The 19,111-nt window shown below is 41.2% G+C and overlaps 1 protein-coding gene across 1 annotated transcript; it reads left to right on the top strand.

Moving 5' to 3' along the window:
* Positions 1 to 3,534: 3,534 nt before the first annotated feature.
* LOC147633150 (uncharacterized) lies at positions 3,535 to 5,696 on the top strand. The gene is made up of 3 exons (XM_086805690.1): positions 3,535 to 3,595; positions 3,710 to 5,326; positions 5,691 to 5,696. Exons 1-3 carry the CDS (start codon positions 3,578 to 3,580, stop codon positions 5,694 to 5,696), a joined length of 1,641 nt encoding a protein of 546 aa, XP_086661816.1. The 5' UTR covers positions 3,535 to 3,577.
* The last annotated feature ends 13,415 nt before the right edge of the window (positions 5,697 to 19,111 follow it).

Here is a 19,111-nt window from a genome sequence, read left to right as displayed (position 1 = left end):
TGTAGATATATCTCGTTTGAGGTTTTTCAACAGCTTTGATTTCATCTTGGTATCTCGAATGAGATATGTGGATGGATAAGATCACATCTCTATACCTCGAATGAGATTTGTCAATGGCCGAGATGATATTTTCTTATCTCGTTCGAGATATGTGGACGATGGAGATGGCCTCATTGAATATGCTGAATATACATTTGAGCGGTCATGTCGAGAGGGATTCATCGTGGCATTGATGTGGATCCGAGTGGTGTGCATATCTCGATCGAGATAATGTGGTGGCGGTGACATGGATGGTGACTTGAAACCCGGACCTGCTAGCGTGGCGTTAGTTGGTATCTCGTTCGAGATATGGCGCTTTAGGCTCAAGAGGCACGTCTTGTGTTTTAATTGATGGCGATATCACGATCGAGGTACTCTGCCCGAGTTGCATCGATGTCCCAATTTAAGAGAGAGTGAACGAAAGTGAGTACCCTCATATTGCAACCACCCATATACATATTCAAAGTGGAAAATAATTGTGTATACATATGGAAAGGGACAAATAATGACATTTAGAAAAGAAATGTAAATAATATCAACATGTGAGCATGTATATATGTATGGATATGGAAAGAGGTTAATTATGCCAAAAGCACGAAATGTTAACTTACTAGTAGGCGAGTATTGAAAAATATATATATGCTAGTACGCATATGCTACATTGGTTTCTAATGGCTCCAATGTTGAAGTAGATCTATATAGAGACACAACTACATGTTGATCTGAACCTAGAGCTTTTGTTTCGATGCATCATGGATAACAAAAAAATTTAACTTACTAGGAGAATATTATTATGCTACACCGGTTTTTGTGAAGCCTCCATGCTGAAGTAGATCTATATAAATAGACCACTATAGATATTTGATGATAAAAGACTCAAAAAATAAGTCGGCTTTTAGATTGGCAGTATTGTGCACAATGCCTCACAAAGTTGCTGATCAAGCCTCTTCCATCCATAAATTTTAAAAACTAGTACCAACAAGTTTATATTCTGCTACGTTTTAATGAAATGTAGGATTCAGCTCCAAATCTATGTGGCTAGGCGATCCATGTATCAAAAGTGTATTGCGACTTTGTGCAGTGTTTACCTTATGGGTCATAACCAATGTTCATAAGAAACCATTATTTTCTTCTGATAAAAAGTCACAATAGCTTTCAAGTGCAGGTTTTTATTGAAATTTTAAAAACCCGCGCTTACCGATCGGCTTATTATTAAACCTTGGATTTTCGTGATTGGAGGGACTAAGTCATAGGTCTGGGAGAAGTAGCTAGTAGCTATTTATTATTATTACTATTTCATATAAAAGCTTAAGTACATAAGCCACCATCCAGAGAGAGGCCGCTCCTTACTTTAATTATTCATTGTGGGTAGCGGGCCGGCGTGGGTGGTTCATTCTGTTTTGGACCGAGGCCTGACCCGTGGGCCGTGACCGTATAGCGTGCCTACATCCGCGTAGGTTTGAAAATACCCGAGCATTCTACCGTTGCCGTTGTGGAAGGTGATCTGCAAGAATTCGTGGCGCGCCACGAAGTTGAATTGCCCAGTCTCTTGGAAAAGCTCTGTCCGATCATTGGTGACAAACTCGCCGGCAAAATCATCCCTTCCCGCAGTGAATGTCATCGATTTTGCAGCACTGCCGTCGAACACGTATGGGAGATCGGTGGGCTCGACATGAAAGAGCTGCTTATCGACCTCCTCGGCCTTCCCGGTGCCTGGGTAGTGCTCCTGATCATTATCCGTATGCGCCCCGATGTAGGACGCAACAGCCTTAAGATGAGCCGGGGGCAACGTGCCCTGGAAGGCCTGGTGACGATGCCCGCGCTCACGAGGCGGCGGCGCTGCTGGGTGCAGGATATATTGACTCTGATTAGACTATAGCTGGAGGTCAACGAATTAGATTATATTATGCGGCGATGTTGCGTGTTGAGGAGACCTTGAAGAGGCACGCCTCTTTATAAGCTGGCTTTACGAGCCTATCATATCATGACTAATTTCACGGCTTGAAGTGGGCATTATTCCTCCTGGTGGATAATACTGATAGAGCGGTGCTCGTGCTCGTGCTGCCCTTGATGCCCGAATAATTTCACGCCTCTTTATAAGCTGGCTTTACGAGCCTATCATATCAGGACTAATTTCCCGGTGCTGGGTAGCAGGCCTGAAATTTGATACCCATTTTGGGCGTCATCGACAAATTTGGGCGTCAAATACACCTTGCACAATGCTCTAAGGTGTCAACACGAAATCTTACCAACGGGACTAAGGCGTCAAAAGAAACCCTATAAAAACCCCTAAGGAGTCATGGGTATATATATATATATATATATATATATATATATATGGGCCTAAATATATGACACCCGTGGGCCGTGGCCCGTGACCCGAGGGCCGAGTCCCATCATCCATGATTTATATATATATTTTTTAAACGGCAAGCCTCAAGGTCAATAAAATTATGAGGGCAGGCAAGGTCAATAAAATTATAATTTATGAGGGCTTGCAAGAACAAAATTCACTGAGCCCAGGTGGCACGCGGACTGCCGACCATACCTTACCCGTAAGTTCCCATGCTTAGATGCTATTATTGGAGGGGCTGGCTTTTTGGAGAGAATTGGACTTAGGTGCTTTTCTTTCTCTTTGGAAGGGCTACGACACGCAAGGATGGACTGCACTCTCTTCTCCCTCTCTTTGGCGAATGTTGGGTTGTAGTAAAGGTGCTGGAGCTTATCGTGGATAGAAAGCTGGCACGTAGGCGGCTGCAGCAAAGAGCTTAAGCCTTACAGGCGGCCACGGTCCTTTCTCTCTCTATGTTTCGAACAGGTTGAGGACTGCAGGCAGCCACAGAGATGCAGAACTGAACACTGTACATGGGCTGCAGCTGCACGTTTTACTTCTCTCTCTAGGCGACTGGCTGCCGGCTGGCCGCTCGCCGGTCTACAACCCGCTGCATTCAGATCCTGAAATTGCCTTGATTGCAGGGTTTGTATTTATATGCAGATCTCAAATTACTGTTGTCGAAGGCATCATTTTTATCTTTCTTTTCGTTAATATTACCACAGTTGTGCAACTTGGGTATTTGAATTTTTCATTTCAATTCGCCATGGATATCAATGCGCAGCCTACAAAGAAGCGTAGTTTTTGGACCACACGTGGCCAGAACAGCAGGCTGCCAGGCTGACAGGACCGTCTTGCTAGATGAGGACCGTGACCCGTCTGACAGGACCGTCTTGCTAGAGGGTGACCCCATACGCGCGCGGCGCCATACCCACAGAGTCCAGACTCCACAGACTCACAGTTATGGCCAAAGCGGTTTTCAGAAACCCTGCAAATTCATCTCCTAGCGTAGGACATGGCAGAAGCTTTGAGACCAGGCATTAACCAGGACAGAAGCCCTACAGTCTGCCGTAACAGAAACCCTACAAGTTCAAAACCCTAGAGTAACACACAAAAGAAACCTCACAATTGGAAAGCCTGGAGGCTGGCACAGACAGAAAGATGTTCGTCTCGGCAACTTCCGGTGCACCTTCATCATCAAGAGGCATGAATATACAAACAAAGGTTAGACAAAACTTGATTTTTTTCATCAAGAGCATCTATATGAAATTGTATTTACTTGCAAGTGTTTGGTATCGATGATTAGTGATGATTTGATTGCTCTTAATATTCTGCTAGATGAGTCAAACTACTCTCGTTCAACTTTTTGGCAAAGGAAAAGTGAATGAGACTAGGATTGAAGAACATCCATCAAGGAGGCAGACAAGACATGATGTAGTGATGGAGGAGATATTTGGCGTAAGTGATGACAACAACGACGAATTTGCTGATTCTGAAATTGAGACATGCGAGGATGAGCTTGACTTTGACATGGAGGTACTCGGAGAGGAGACAGTAAGGGCTCCTTCTACCGCCACTGGAGATAGTGAAGAGAAGAAGAAAGGTCCAGTACATAAGTTTCGTTCAGAATGGGTACGTAAATATGCTTTTCTCAAACATGTAGTTTGTGGTAAAGAAGAATTCATGAAGTGCATTTGGTGTGAAAAATACAAGTTGAAAGGGCCATGGGGTAGAGGAAATGGATGCAAAAGTATCATGCTAAGTGCCATTAGAAAGCATCGAAAGTCTAGAGAACATGCATGGGCTGCTGGAAGGTATCGAAGTGAGTGTGGGGTACAAATGCCAGCACATATTGAGGTAATGACATGTAGAAACACATCCAGGGTGATAACAGTGATGAAGCTGGCCTATTTTAATGCACAACAAGACTTAGCATTGAGAAAGTATGAGAAATTATGTGATCTTGCTTATGCAATGGGTGTGGAGAATATGCCTATACAACATGACTATTCTTCATACACAAATAGAATAGCATGTAGAGATTTTGTCATTTCCATTTCTGAGTATATAAAAAGATCTCAACCTAAACAATTATTGCAAAGCCCTTTTTATGGAGTGACTGTGGATGAGACAACTGATAGGGGATTAGAAAAGAATTTGATTATTTATCTTTGCTTTTTGCCTATGAATGGCAAAGCTTTATGTAATATTGAGTTTGCAAGATTGGTTTTCGTAAGTGATGGTTGTGCTCAAACAAAAAATGATGCAATTTATAATGTTCTTAATGAGTGTGGTCTTGAAAAGCATCGCATGGTGGGAATTGCAACGGATGGAGATAGTTCCATGCTGGGTTGTAATGATGGTCTTGTAGCAAAGTTAAAACGAGATGTGCCTCACCTTGTAAACATACATTGTATAGCTCATAGGGAAGCTCTTGCCGTAGTTGATGCAGCAAAATGCTTCAGTTGTCTTTCGTATATTGATAAAATGGCTAACATGGTGTATACTTGGATATCTGCATCTAGCATACGACATACAGAATTCCAAAATTTGTTACAGGAGATGAATTTGCAGGTTTTAGAAGTGCTACGTATTCATGATGTCCGATGGCTCGCCAGAGGTAATGTTATGGTGCGGTTGACAAAGCTAATGCCTGCTGTTTTGAGCTTTTGGCAAGAATCTGCACCTGCATGGTACAATAAACTGAGAGTGTATAAGGTCTTGTTTTGCATTCATATGCTAGCTGATGTCTTGAATGACTTGAATATGCTAAGCAAACAGTTTCAGGCAGACATCATTGATATATCTTCAATAACTACTTGCATAGATGTAACTATTTCTTCGTTGAGAAGAAAGTTCTTGCAGGAGGAGTTTGGAAAAGGTACACTCTATCTAAAGAAGTTTATGGCTGATTCAGAAAGTGGATTTCTACAGCATGTAAATGATGATGGAAAGGTCTATGCGCATAAACTCTTATACACATGTATTCCGGGTAAGGATAAAGATGGTCTTCCATTGGATGTATTGCCAGGTGATGTAATGAGTTGCATTATGCTTGCTAAGGCTTTTGTACAAAAGGTTGTGGATTGCATTAATGATAGATTTCCAGATGTATTTCTATTCAATGCTGTCAAGCTTTTCAATCCACAGCATTACCCACGTGATAAAAAACGACCACGAGACTCTACGGAAAGAGAGAAGAAAGTCTCCATGTGGCTTGATCAATTGTTGGAGAGGTTTGGGGGATACCTTGTGGATGAACAAGGTTGCAAAAATGAGGTATTATCATTCACAGATACTTTGTATTATGGTTGTGAAGGCATGAACATGATAGATGCATGGCGTGTTTTAGCTTCTAATACTGAATGGCAGAACACATACCCCAACATGATGAAGCTTTGGCAAGCTATTTTGGTGATTCCTGCCTCATCAGTATCATGCGAAAGAGGCTTTTCAAAGCAAAATATGATCAAAAGTGATCTACGTCAATGCTTGGAAGTGAGCACACTTGATGCCTTGATGAGAGTCTCCCTTCTTGGTCCTGATCTTAATGATGTGGATTGGCCATGCGTTCATGAAATTTGGAAAGATGTGAAAGCGAGAAGGGTCTGTGATGGCTTATGATTCATGCATTTCAATGTACTTGGTTTGGAGCAACGTTTGACTCATTTTTCAATGGAATAGCATGCTGCCAATCGTGGGTTTGTGATGGCTTATAAGTCATGTTGCTATTGTCAGCTTTCAGCTTGATTTGGTTTGGAGCAGCTTTCAGCTTGATTTGGTTTGGATTTATGTTGAATAAGTTTTAATTATTGGCAAAATTCTGGGTTTCTCATCCTTAGCGTATCTAACAGGAAGTAAATTTCAGCTTTCAGCTTGATTTGGTTCGGAGCAGCTTTAAGCTTCATTTGGTCTGGAGTAAATTTTTTCCCCATCTTTTGCAGGTTTGACATAAAATTTTTAAGGTAAATTTAATGTTGTTATGGTCTGGTGCCAGGTGATTTGAATTGTTGCCTCATAGTGATGATTGCAGTTTGTTTGTAGCAAAGGCTAAGAAAGTTGTAGCTGTAGAAGGGAGAAAAGAACGTCTCTTATAGCCTAGCAAGTATGTGTTTTACTCATCCATGTTTGTGAGTTTATCTTGCTTGGAGCAGATATTGTAGGAGTGATAATATACTTCAGTGGAGTCCATGCTCAACTCTGCTCTCTTCGTACGGGACGATGGTTGGAACTTGGAGGTGCCATTCTTCTTGATGTAGCTGAGATGGTATGTGATGATTATTGGCATTTTTTGAGTATTTTGTGTATCAAAGAGCTGGTCAAGTTCTATTTCTGTTGATAGTATGCTGCAGGGTTTGGAGTAGTAGCTGGTGGAAAAGAAGTGCTAGGCTCTAGCCGATGCAGCTTCATCCCTCATAGGCTCATAGTGGATGTGGTAGAAAGCGAGGACATGGTGATCTCTATTATGTGCATCGCATAGATGCCAGAGTCCCCATTGAGGTCACGGTAAGTGCAGAGTTCTCTCTTGTGGATTTCGATATGCTCAATTATTTTTTAGCAGGAATCATTCATTCTTCAAAACCATACAGTGCCAATCTATGTGTGTGCAATCACATTGTTAATGAGTGATTTGATAGTTTGTAAACTAAGTGATTTACATTACTGGACAATGGCCGTAGGTGTTTGGGACTAGAGATAGAGTTCGATACATAAGGCTTGAAACCTTGAAAATTACATCAGGGCATCATTTGATGCCTTGAAAATAAGGGGAAGACGTCATTAGATTTTTTATGAAGCCCAATACTAGGCATCAAATTTCAGGCCTGCATGGCAGCCCTTTGTTGTTTGGGAGTTGGATTCCCTAAGAAGACCTTTTTCCATGGCATTTTAAACTAGCCATCCTAGAGCATCTGCCGCAATTGCAAAAAGAAGTGGAGGTAGTAGACACCCCTGCCTTATGGAGCAGGTTAGTTTAAAAGATTCGATGAGATTCCCATTAGCCATTACTCCTGCCATTGCATTCCCAAATAGCACTTGTACCATATTCTTGAAGTTTGGGCCTAGTCCCATGTCTTTAAGGGATTGCACAATAAAATCCCACTTAAGCCTATCATAGGCTTTATCAAAGTCTATTTTGAAAAAAATAAAATCCTGCTAGGTGTTTTGAGCATGCTCTACTCCTTCCCATAATGAAATGATTGCATCAATAATATATCTACCTTTGATAAACCCCTTTTGATCTCGCCTTAATCAGTCTTTCAAGTGGATCGTGAGCCGATTAGCTAGTGCTTTGCAATAGATTTTATAGGCCATAGACAACATGGTAATTAGTCGCCAGTTGGATATCTTATCCTTGGCACCTTTCTTGTGAATAAGCTTGATAACTCCTTCATTCATAGAGAAAGGGAGAGCCCCAAAGCTAACTGACTCTCTCCAAACTTTTAGGAGAGGACCAAGTAAGAATTCCTTAAACGTTTTGTAGAATTCTGTTGGAAGACCATCAAGCCCAAGGCTTTTGCCGTTCTTCATAGACATGATAGCAGACTCCAATTCTTCAGAAGTGAGGTCCAGTTTCTAAAGTGCTTGCAATACTTGGAGGAACTGTTGTTTTTCTTCACTTAAAAATTCTTTCCATAGGTGCTTTTCTTTATTATGACAATCCAGTGTCAAATAAAAAATAGTAGAAAAATGTTTCTTTACATTATCTAGGTACTCTAAGACTGATTCTGCATAAACACCATTGTTTCCTTTTAGCATCACTACATGATCTGCCACTGCCTTTTTTTAAAAGGATGGAGAACATCTCCTTTGATGGTCAATCAATTTCCCCCACCCACCACTCTCTAAAGAAGAGTTGAATATGTTGGCATTGGATCTCATCTTCTCCCTTTAGATTTCTTTTATTTTGATGAGATGATCTTGAAGGTTTATTTACCCTTGATTTATTTTCTGTTCAATCCTCTATAGCTCTTGGTATTTAAGGTCTTTTCTTTTGGTCCTAATTTTGGTGACCTCTTTCTTTATATCTATAAGCATTTTTTGTGAGTCTCTCATTGCATGTCCCCAAGCCTTGGTAGGATATCTAAAGTTATTGAAGTGGGTTGACCAGATCATTTCGAGGTTTGCACAAACCGTTGGGAGCTGAAATAGCTTAGAGTCCATATGGAACCATCCTGACTTGACTTTCTGAGAGCCTTGTGAGAAGGAGCAGAGATAGGATAATGATCCAAAAGTGTCATGTTTAACTATAGCTTCACTTTGGTGTTGAGGAAGCGTTTGTTGATGGCTATAGACATATAGCATCTGTCCAACCTTGCCTTCCTCAGCGGGGCACCTTGTCTCCCATTCCCCCAAGTGAAGTCATGGTCACAAGATAGGCCTTAAAGGATGTGAAAACCTTTTAGATCCATCTAGACTTTCCTATTTGCACCTCTGACAGTGTGACCCAACTTTAGCAATGTATCTTGTGGAGATTCAACCATGTTTAAGTCTCCAATAATAAGGATGATGGGATTTGTGAAATGCATTCGTGATTCCCATAATTGGGCTTTAGAGGTGGCTGGACCTATTGCATAAACAAAGACAATACCAAACTTGAAATTGAGGTGATCCAGATGGATAGCGACCCAACGATTGAATGGATCAATCTCATGGGACTTGTAGTAGGGCATCCAAGATATATGGAGACCTATCACGGTACCTCTAGAGACCTGATCATGGTTAGTTTGAAACCAGTTGTGCTGGTTAGAGATATTTGCTAGGTTTTGAGTGAGGAAGTTACTCGCCGCTTTCACTTCTTGAAGGCAAATAAAATCCTCTTTGGTATTGGTTTGAAAAAACTAATTCTTTATTACTCTATCTCGAATAGCATCTGTATGACCTTTGGTGCTTTATGATAGTATGGAGAACTCTGTCATAATTTTTTATTCTTTGGGAGGGCGGGTTTTGACTCTTGTGGTCTTTTTTCTGTGGGAAGGGGAGAGACCATCCCACCAACTTGTGATTGTCTTCTTTTTTGTGCAGAAGGCTCATTTTTGTAATGACCAACAATTCTAATAGTTTTTTTGATTGTCGCCAAGGAAATTGCCTTTCTATTTTTAACAGACAAGGATTCTTCCTCAGCTTTGAGATGTAGGCCATGGTCGAGGTTGAATTTAGACCCGTCTTGAAAGTCCATTTCTTCAACCTCCTTCTCCAGGTCACTACCGTGGCTTTGCAAGGCAAGTTTCTTCTTCCTCTTCATCACTAGATGATTCTATAATGTTAAGCGTAGGTTCAGAAAGGTCCACTAGCAAAGGATAAAATCTATTATAATTTGGTTGTCTTGTTTGGTTTCTTGCAGGCTGGGGATGGTTTTGGGTTTTTCCTCTTCTACCCACCTATTGGTATCCCTAACTATCATCTGAGGGAGAGTACTGATTAATAGGGGGTTGAGCCAGAGGTGGGAATTTGATAGGACAGTTTTTGATATAGTGGTCCTTTGACCCATAGTGGAAGCAAGTGTTGGGTACATTTTTGAAGATAAGGGGCTGATCTATGGGAATAGGCAAGCCAATGTCTTTCATAATAGAGTCTGGGAGATCTTTACTTAGGTCTGTTTTGATTAGGGCTTGAGGATGCCATCTAGGGTTGAAGTCAACATTGGCCCTAACCCCAAGGAGTCTACCCACTGGCTCGAGAAGAAGTTAGATTAGAGGGTTCAAGTGTAGAGATAGATTTCGCAATTCGACCTAGATAGGACAGAGAGGCAGTTTGCGTCCTACCAAGGAGAAATCAATAGACCATTGAAAGAGGGATAAAGAGGAGTTTTTGATAACCCATTGTCCGGCCCCTAGGGTGTTGAGGGCCATACTTTCTTCCTTGAAAGTAATTATTTGGAAGAAACTGGGTATGCTCTACAATCGACCAGTTATTTCTTATCCAAGTTTCAAGGACCTCTGCAGGAGGTCACGGATCATAACAAAGCCCTGGTCTGGTAGACTCTTTGCCACTCATGTACTAACATTATAGAGAGTGAGATGACAGAGAGCTTACTGTGTCTGCCTGTTTGCAGCTTCTCCTCCAGCATCTCCAAGGCCTTGTTGCACGTGATGTTGGGATCGAGCTCTGGTCGCGTTCTCCCAGGATTCTTGAGGATGGCTTCCTTCAATTGCATTTTCTCTCTCTCCGTGAGGTATAGACTTCAGACTTGTTCTTCCCCTAGTCTCATGTGCTTGGGGCTAGCTTGGTTCTCCATCAAAGATTGACTAAGAGGAGCATTGGTCGAGAATATAAGCAGTATAATCGTTAATTCAGCAAAATAATAGAGTACAAGATAGCTCTATGGTACAATTACACCTCGTGTACCCACCACTATATCTAATTGTGAAGTGATATTGATTTGCTACTACCACACCAGATGAGCTCCACCTTGGTTAGACCCCATACCCACCCCGGCGGGTAACTTAGCCCTACTTATGCAAGAAACAATTGCCTTCACGTGTTCCATGACATGAAATTACCACCAAGATGGGATTGAATATTTTGACCTTAATCTCACATTTCACGTACATCTCTAATTTTGTGTTCAATGCTTGCTTAACCCACACTTAAAATAAGCTGCTTAATTTCCTTCATGCGATTGTTGAATATGTGTGTGTTCGAATGGAGATTGATGAGCCATACTGCGTGAATTGGAATACACGTATGAGCTGCATGCCTGAAGGTTGAGCATTTACTCGGTCCGATACTTCATCAAGACCATCACCATAATACTACTTAATGATGCAATGCCCAAGAAAACCATGTATTCAACTTAACTCAGATCCACCTTGCCATGGCCAATCTACGTATCTATGTGTGGATAGAATTAGATAATTTTGTACATTTATTAAGGATGACACGTCTTGTCCATGACAATGAAGGTGATGTGCTGCAAACGGAAGAGAAATATGAGGAAGAGTACACATACTCTATTCAAAACCTTGTTCAAAGTATTGTGAAGTCATGGGGATCGAAAGACATAACATGGTATTTGGTGAGTGAGGTGCAAATTACCTTGTAAAATTTATTGAGGGTCCACTAAAGAATATGTAAGATAGCACGTGTGTTCAATAGAAGGGGTTTTTTCTTAGATAGACTTACAGAAATATTTACATACATAAGGGGTTTTTAAATTGAAAAAGTGAAAATCTCCATACATAAGGGCTAGTTTTATTACCAAAATCCATACATAAAGGGTATATTTAATATACAAAATTTATTAATACGGGTGTTTTTAAATACCCCTTGAAAGCACGTGCTACAGGTAGTGTTTACATAGTCAACCCCCTAGGTGAAATCTCCCAAAACATAGATACTCACTTAATACATTCTCTTGATGCATGTTATAACATATTTTGTTTGTGCATTGTCCATATTTTATCCACAACAATGGAACTCTCGCGGTTTGGAATACCCAAGCAATGGAAAAGTCACTCGTACAACCTATTTTCGAGCGACATTTCATGGCAGGGGAGTTACAAGGACCAAAGCATTGGATGAGCTATTTAATTGGTTCTACCGATGGAAGATCCAAGCGTTGAAAGGAGTAGCTTACAATGGACGATTGTGCATGTAGTGTGGTTTTCTCACAAGTAGTTACATCTGCTTTTAGAAAAGTACTGCTAAATGTGGGAGCTTTACCTTTTTGCAACTCTCTTATAAAAAGGATCTTCCTTAATACCATTTCACTTTTTGCATGGCCAAGGACAAAACAAACCTATCAGAAGTCTGGACATGGTGGGGGGATGTCCGATAAAGCATCTGAAGAGCAGTTCTCTCTACTGTGCAATATAGTGCTCATAGAGAGTACTACCGATCAACAAATGTGTTGAGAAACACAATGTCAATCCGAGGACTCGACCCGATTAGTGCATGAAGGCTTATGCCTTGCGGGAGAGCTCACATACACGAACCACCACTTGATGATTCAACCATTCAGCACCTCAATCAATCTCTCAATCCCTTAAACCCATTACACTAATCAAGAGAACAAGCAATGCATGGCAATCTCTTAATCCCATTCAAACATTGATTAAATATTAGCTTTCCCTAATGCCAGCAAACCCATGAGCGTGCATCTACTAACCCACAAGCTTAAGCAAGCATAGAATGTAACATTCACAAACCCACAAGCTCATAGAGAGAGTCTATCCATGAATAGCTCATTGCCAATGAAGTGGGCAAGAGCTTGCATCAATGGAGACTACACACACACACACACACACTACAAGCATCCATACACAAGAGAAAGAAATAAGCATTCAACTAATCATAGATTAATCTACTTCAATGATGCTAAAACAGATTAAGAGAAAGAAGTGGAGCTATGGAGCTTGATGCTCATTAGAGTACAATAGAGAGAGAGTTAGAGAGTTGCCATAGCTTGAGAGCTCAATAGCTTCACTCAATAGCTTATGAGAATGGCCAAAAACGTCCCCTTTCTTTAGCTAACATCTCTTTTATAGAGATGCCACTAACCCTAACCCTAGGCCTCTTTCACACATGGGTGGACAACCCCATAAGTGAGCCTTGCTTAATACACTTAGAACTCTCATTTAGAACCCACATTGGCCTAAAACGATTTACATTGCACTTCGGCACAAAAATATTGAAAAATTATGTGCGTCTTTATGTTCCCATGGCTACAATTCCGCTCTCTTGCATTAATTGCTTCCGGCCTCCTTCCATGATCCGTGTTCCCGTGAGTGTTCCTGTGGAACATTCCCCCCTTCCTAAATCGCGCACGTTCTCGGGCGCGGTAGAAACAAAAGCTGCAAAAAACAATGGAAGACAAGTAAAACCTTTTATTGAAAAAAACCAGCCAATGACAATCTCACACATGAGCATGCAAGTGAAAGGCCGATTAGAGTTTTAAAGAGTGCTAAAAGAAGTGAGTAAAGACTAGTCAAAGTGAGACTAAGTGGTAGATAGTGCTATGCAAAGGCAAGTGTGCTTGTACACCGCGCAGGTTATGATCGTAGTCTCAATGTCTAATCCAATTGTTTAGCAACTTGTAGAGTAGGTACAAGAAATTCAATGGGAAGAATTGCATCTTGCCCAAAAGCAAGCTCAAATGGGGTTGTGCCCATAGATGTTTTATAGGCTGTTTTATATGCCCAAAGAACTGAGTGCAACTTTTGCTCCCAATCAGTCCTATGTCCCTCAACAATCTTTGTGAGTGCTCTGCAGAGAATCTTGTTAGTACTCTCAGCTTGACCATTGTTCTGGGGATGATAGGGTGCAGAACGCTTGTGAATTACCATAAATTCTTGAAGTAAAAACTCTATGACCTCATTCACAAAGTGCACACCTTGATCACTAACGATTTCAATAGGTAAGCCATAGCGTGTAAACACGTACTCATATAAGAACTTGGCTGTGGTTCTGGAATCATTTTTGACTGTAGCCTTTGCCTCTACCCATTTGGTCAAATAGTCAGTTTGCGACTATAATATATTTGGCATGCGTGTGACAAGCTGGAGGTTTAATGGGACCGACAAAATCAATACCCCATTTGGCAAAAGCACGTGTGCTTAACATAGGCCGCAATGGCATATTGTCCTTTGTGATGGGAGGTTTGGCCCTTTGACAATCGTCACAACATTTTACATATTCTTCGGCATCCATTTGTAAGGTTGGCCACCAAAGCCCAGACCACCTAATCAACTTAGGTGTGGTATTGCCTGAAAAGTGTCCATCCCCAACACCGGCATGTGCATGAGTCAAGATTTTCAAGTAGTCAACTTCACATACACACATGCGCAAGTTGCCATCCTTGCCCCTCTTGTAGAGTTGGCCCTCTATCAGCATATATTTGGCGGCTTCAACTTCAATAGCATGCTTTTGATATTTAGGAATTGTTCGATCAGTATGACCGTGATCAAGATAGTCCACAATATACTTACTCCAACTTGGTGTAGTTGAAATTTGGAATAATGTGACATTATGAATTGGTTGTTGAATATGACATGAAGCACAGTTACGAACAAATTTTTTAGCATCCGCATGCATGGTAGGCCACCATTGCCCATCCTGAGTTATACGTCGCACACAAGTAGTAGCTGATGCATGGATTCCACCAATACCCTCATGTGCCCATGCCAAGATCTCCTCATATTGGTCAGGGTTAGGTATAAGCCGCAACACTCCATCATTACCCTGACGATATAATCTCCCTGAGATTAACTTGAATGGTCGCCATAGGTCCACATTAGGACCCGCTAGTTGTATCTGCCCACTTGTCAAAATTTCTAAGATGGGTTCAGACCATTTAGGAGCTGTCTCTACAAGGAAAAGTGTTGAATCTAACATATCATCATCCACACCCACACAGGAGCTTCTCCAGAGGTGATTCGAGACAAATGATCTGCCCTAAGATGAGTTGTTCCTTTTCGGATGGCCACTTCAAAATCAAACTCAACAAGGATGACAAACCATCTCACAATGCTTCTAGTTGCACAAGGCTTATTCACCAAATATAGCAGTGCTTGATGGTCCACAAAAAAATATAAATTTGTTTGCCAAAAGGTAATGGCGAAACTTTTTCACTGCATATATCATGGACAAACCTTCTTTTTCTATTGTGGTATAGTTCTTCTCAGCATTGTTCAACTGTCGACTAGCATATGAGATTGGGAAATCCTTATTATGTTCTCCCGATTGAGCCAAAATACATCCAATTGCAAAGTTTGAAGCATCAATATGGACATGAAAGATTTGGTTTTATTCCAATTTGGTGCCCATAAGATGGGTGCAGAAACTAATGCTTGCTTCAACTTTTCAAAGGATTCCTCACACTCGTCAATCCAATTAAACTTTACAAGAAGAGCATATAATGGTCTGGCTAGGACAGCATACATGTAGATGAATCGACGATAATAGCCACAATGTCCCATGAATATTTGTACCCCTTTAGGGTTGATAGGCCGAGGTAATGAGACAATGACATCAATTTTATCCATATCTGTTGAAATACCATTGCGAGAAATAATATGGCCCAAAATCTTCCCTTGTCTTACCATGAATTTGCACTTGTCAGGATTCAAGCATATACGATAAACTTGACATTTTTGAAACACAAGTCTGAGGTGTTCTATATGATCATCACGCTCTTGTGAGTGAACACATAAATCATCCATGAAGATCTCAAGAAATTGCCTAAGGTACTCCTTGAATACATGACTCATTAACCGCTGAAAGGTTGCAGGTGCATTTGTTAAACCAAATGGCATAACACGATAGGCAAAGATGCCATCTTCAGTAGCAAAGGCTATCTTGTGTTGATCCTTTAGATCAATTGACACTTGATTGTAACCGGAGAATCCATCCAAGAAACTATATGCCTTTTTTGAAAAGATGCACGGGGGAAGAGAGCTTGAGCTCTTGCAAGCACACACACACACTCACAAAACCCTAATAGAGAACACACAAGGTGAGAGGCTGAAATCTTCTTCTTCTCTACTCAACACTCAACACACCATATACAAGAATAAGAGTACACATAATATGAAAGGTACTCAACCAATACATACACGGGTTCTCTATAGTGTGAACCCATCTAAATGAGCCGGCGCTATAACTATGCCAGTCTCTAGAATGGCTGTCACACAGCCTGTCATCCCACTGGCCGTATATCTCCCATGATCTCACCAACCATGCCAGTGGTGTAAGTGTGGGTCCTATCCCCCAGGCGGGTCATCGGTGGCGACCGCCTCACTAGATGAGCTCGATATCTCAACATTTTTCCCTGCAACTCGTTCCAAAACATGATCCGTGATTGGAAGTGGGTAATGATCACGTACTGTAGCTGCATTTACCTTCTTAAGATTTACACGCACTTGAGTCATCACTAATTGAAGACCATGCGATTTTGAGCTCTCTTTTGCAATCTTGCATCCGTTCAACCTTTATCTTTGCACTTCCGACACTCTCTTTTGAATCTGTTCGAGACTTGAGTTTTTGTTTTGGTTTCTTTGTTTTTTTGCAATTTTTGCTAACAGTTTTTAGCTTTTCTCTTGGTTGGAATCCATTTGATCGTTTTACTTGGTCTTTGACACTATCTTGTGCTTGGACATAGTATAGATATCCATTCTTTCCTGAGAAGTGAGGTGGTGGTTGAGAGTGTTCATTCTCAAACTCCTCGTCTTCTTTTTGTATTCTCTCACATCGTTTCCTCTCATCTTGTTTACGGATTCTCTTATGGCTCTTACAGCATTTACGTTTGGGTCGGCTTCGAGGGATCTCTATTTGAACCTCCCTTCCTCTCAAGAGTAGGTGTGCCTTTCCTAACTCTTCCTCGGGGATTATCACATCATCATCAAAATCAGAGTCCCATCCATCTTCCTTATTAGCATCATTAGCAGATTTGAGTGTTAAATCCTCCACCGAGACTTCCTCTACATGCAGTGCTGTGGATGCATCCCCATAATACAAATCATCTAGAAGGTCACGTGGTTGTACCATTCGTATAGGAATAATGTCATATCCATCTGAGTCACAAAATTCAATTGGCTTAGGTAAAGCACATGTCGATAATGTTGCAAGGACATGACTCCATTCTAGGGGATCAATTAAGTGCTCAGGGAAGGGTTGTGGAATGTATGCCTCATCTGATACACTTCGATTACCCTTAAGTCTCTCAGTGTTGAAATCCTTACATGAGGCTCCACATATCCACAGATCTTCTCGCCCATCTGACAATGTAACTCGAGCCCTCAAATGAAGCAGAATCAAACTCATCTATTGGATACCTTGTTACATCATGATATGAGTGATTCTTGAGGTTGACCCTTGTGATGACAGAATCATGTCGGATGTTCAAATAATTGTATCCCCAATCTTGAATCATTTGAAATTGTTGCATGAATGGTCTACCCAATATCACTTCATAGTTTAGATGCTTTCCAAAATCCACTACTGCAAATGTGTGCTCATATTCAATCCCACATGTGGTGACCAATATGTTCTCTAGCAGCCTAATGGGATGTCCTAAGCTTCCATCTGCTAGCTGCAAGCACATCCTGGTACTCCTAGCTGGTTTGCCCCACTTTTCCCAAATGGACCTTGTCACAATGCCCACTCCTGCACCACTATCAAGTATTGCAGTTGAAGCTACTTTTCGCGCTTCTAATGGGAGGGTAGCATTTCCCTGATCGTCCTCACAAAATTTTCCTACTTTGTTGATAGGAAAACTCGAATAACATGCTCTGTCTTAGGGTGTATAGTATAATGATGGTGACCTTTTTGTAGCAATATTTGCTCTGACAAACATGTGGCAATATTATTCCACAACTCTGGTCGAAGCTTTATCAAATCAAGCAAAGGTAAGGTACAAGCCATTGGTGCTGAGACAAAATAGCTTGCATGATACCCATATCCACCTCCTTTGTCAACCTTCTATGCATAGAGGGTATCCTCAAGGTTTGAGAACAGTTCTCATATTCTCCCAAATAAGATGGTAAGGTTTTCATTGTATGCTTAATTCTAGGAGAAACAATTGTTTGAACTTCCTTTTTTCCTGCAACTCGTTCCAAAACATGATCCGTGATTGGAAGTGGGTAATGATCACGTACTGTAGCTGCATTTACCTTCTTGAGGTTTACACATACTCGAAGTTTTCCATTTTTCTTGGGCACCACTACAATTGGGGAGACCCATTCAGTGTGTTCAATCTCATAGATAAATTTCGCCTCTAAGAGCTTGTCTATTTCTTCTTTTATCTTTCGTGCAAAATTCTCATTGTAAGTATAAGGGCGTTGCTTGGAAGGCTTTGCATCCTCTCGCAATGGAATTGTATGCTGACATATGCTTGGATCAACTCATTTGAGGTCTTTATAACTCCAAGCAAAAACATCGCGATACTCCTTTATTGTTTGAATTAATAACTTCTCCTCATCTAAGGACAAGTTTGTGGCAATCCACACATAGCGAGGCTCTTTTCCTGGCGTAGCGATATCAAATTTTTTCGCATCCTCTGGACCATCATATGAAACCCCTGGCATGCTTGGCTTTAGTCGCATGGGCTGTTGAAGAGCAATCTTCCGATCTTGAAGAGTGTACTGTGTGAAGTTGGGGGGAACATTGAGACCTTGTTCTTGTCCACTTGATTCATCACTAATTGAAGACCATGCGATTTTGAGCTCTCTTTTGCAATCTTGCATCAGAGTTTTTCGTTCAACCTTTATCGTTGCACTTCCGACACTCTCTTTTGAATCTGTTCGGGACTTGAGTTTCTGTTTTGGTTTCTTTGTTTTTTTACGATTTTTGCTAACAGTTTTTAGTTTTTCTCCTGGTTGGAATCCATTTGATCGTTTTACTTGGTCTTTGATACTATCTTGTGCTTGGACATAGTATAGATATCCATTCTTTCCTGAGAAGTGAGGTGGTGGTCGAGAGTGTTCATTCTCAAACTCCTCGTCTTCTTTTTGTATTCTCTCACATCGTTCCCTCTCATCTTGTTTACGGATTCTCTTATGGCTCTTACAACATTTACGTTTGGGTCGGCTTTGAGGGATCTCTATTTTGAACCTCCGTTCCTCTCAAGAGTAGGTGTGCCTTTCCTAACTCTTCCTCGGGGATTATCACATCATCATCAAAATTAGAGTCCCATCCATCTTCCTTATCAGCATCATTAGCAGATTCGAGTGTTAAATCCTCCACCGAGACTTCGCAGTGCTGTGGATGCATCCCCAAAGTACAAATCATCTAGAAGGTCACGTG

The sequence above is a fragment of the Cibotium barometz genome, chromosome 12 (genome assembly GCF_041138505.1).
Source record: "Cibotium barometz isolate CiBa-2024 chromosome 12, ASM4113850v1, whole genome shotgun sequence".
In the NCBI taxonomy this organism is placed as follows: Eukaryota; Viridiplantae; Streptophyta; class Polypodiopsida; order Cyatheales; family Cibotiaceae; genus Cibotium; species Cibotium barometz.
Note: the sequence above shows the minus strand (reverse complement) of the source record. Positions and strands in the feature narration are given on the sequence as shown.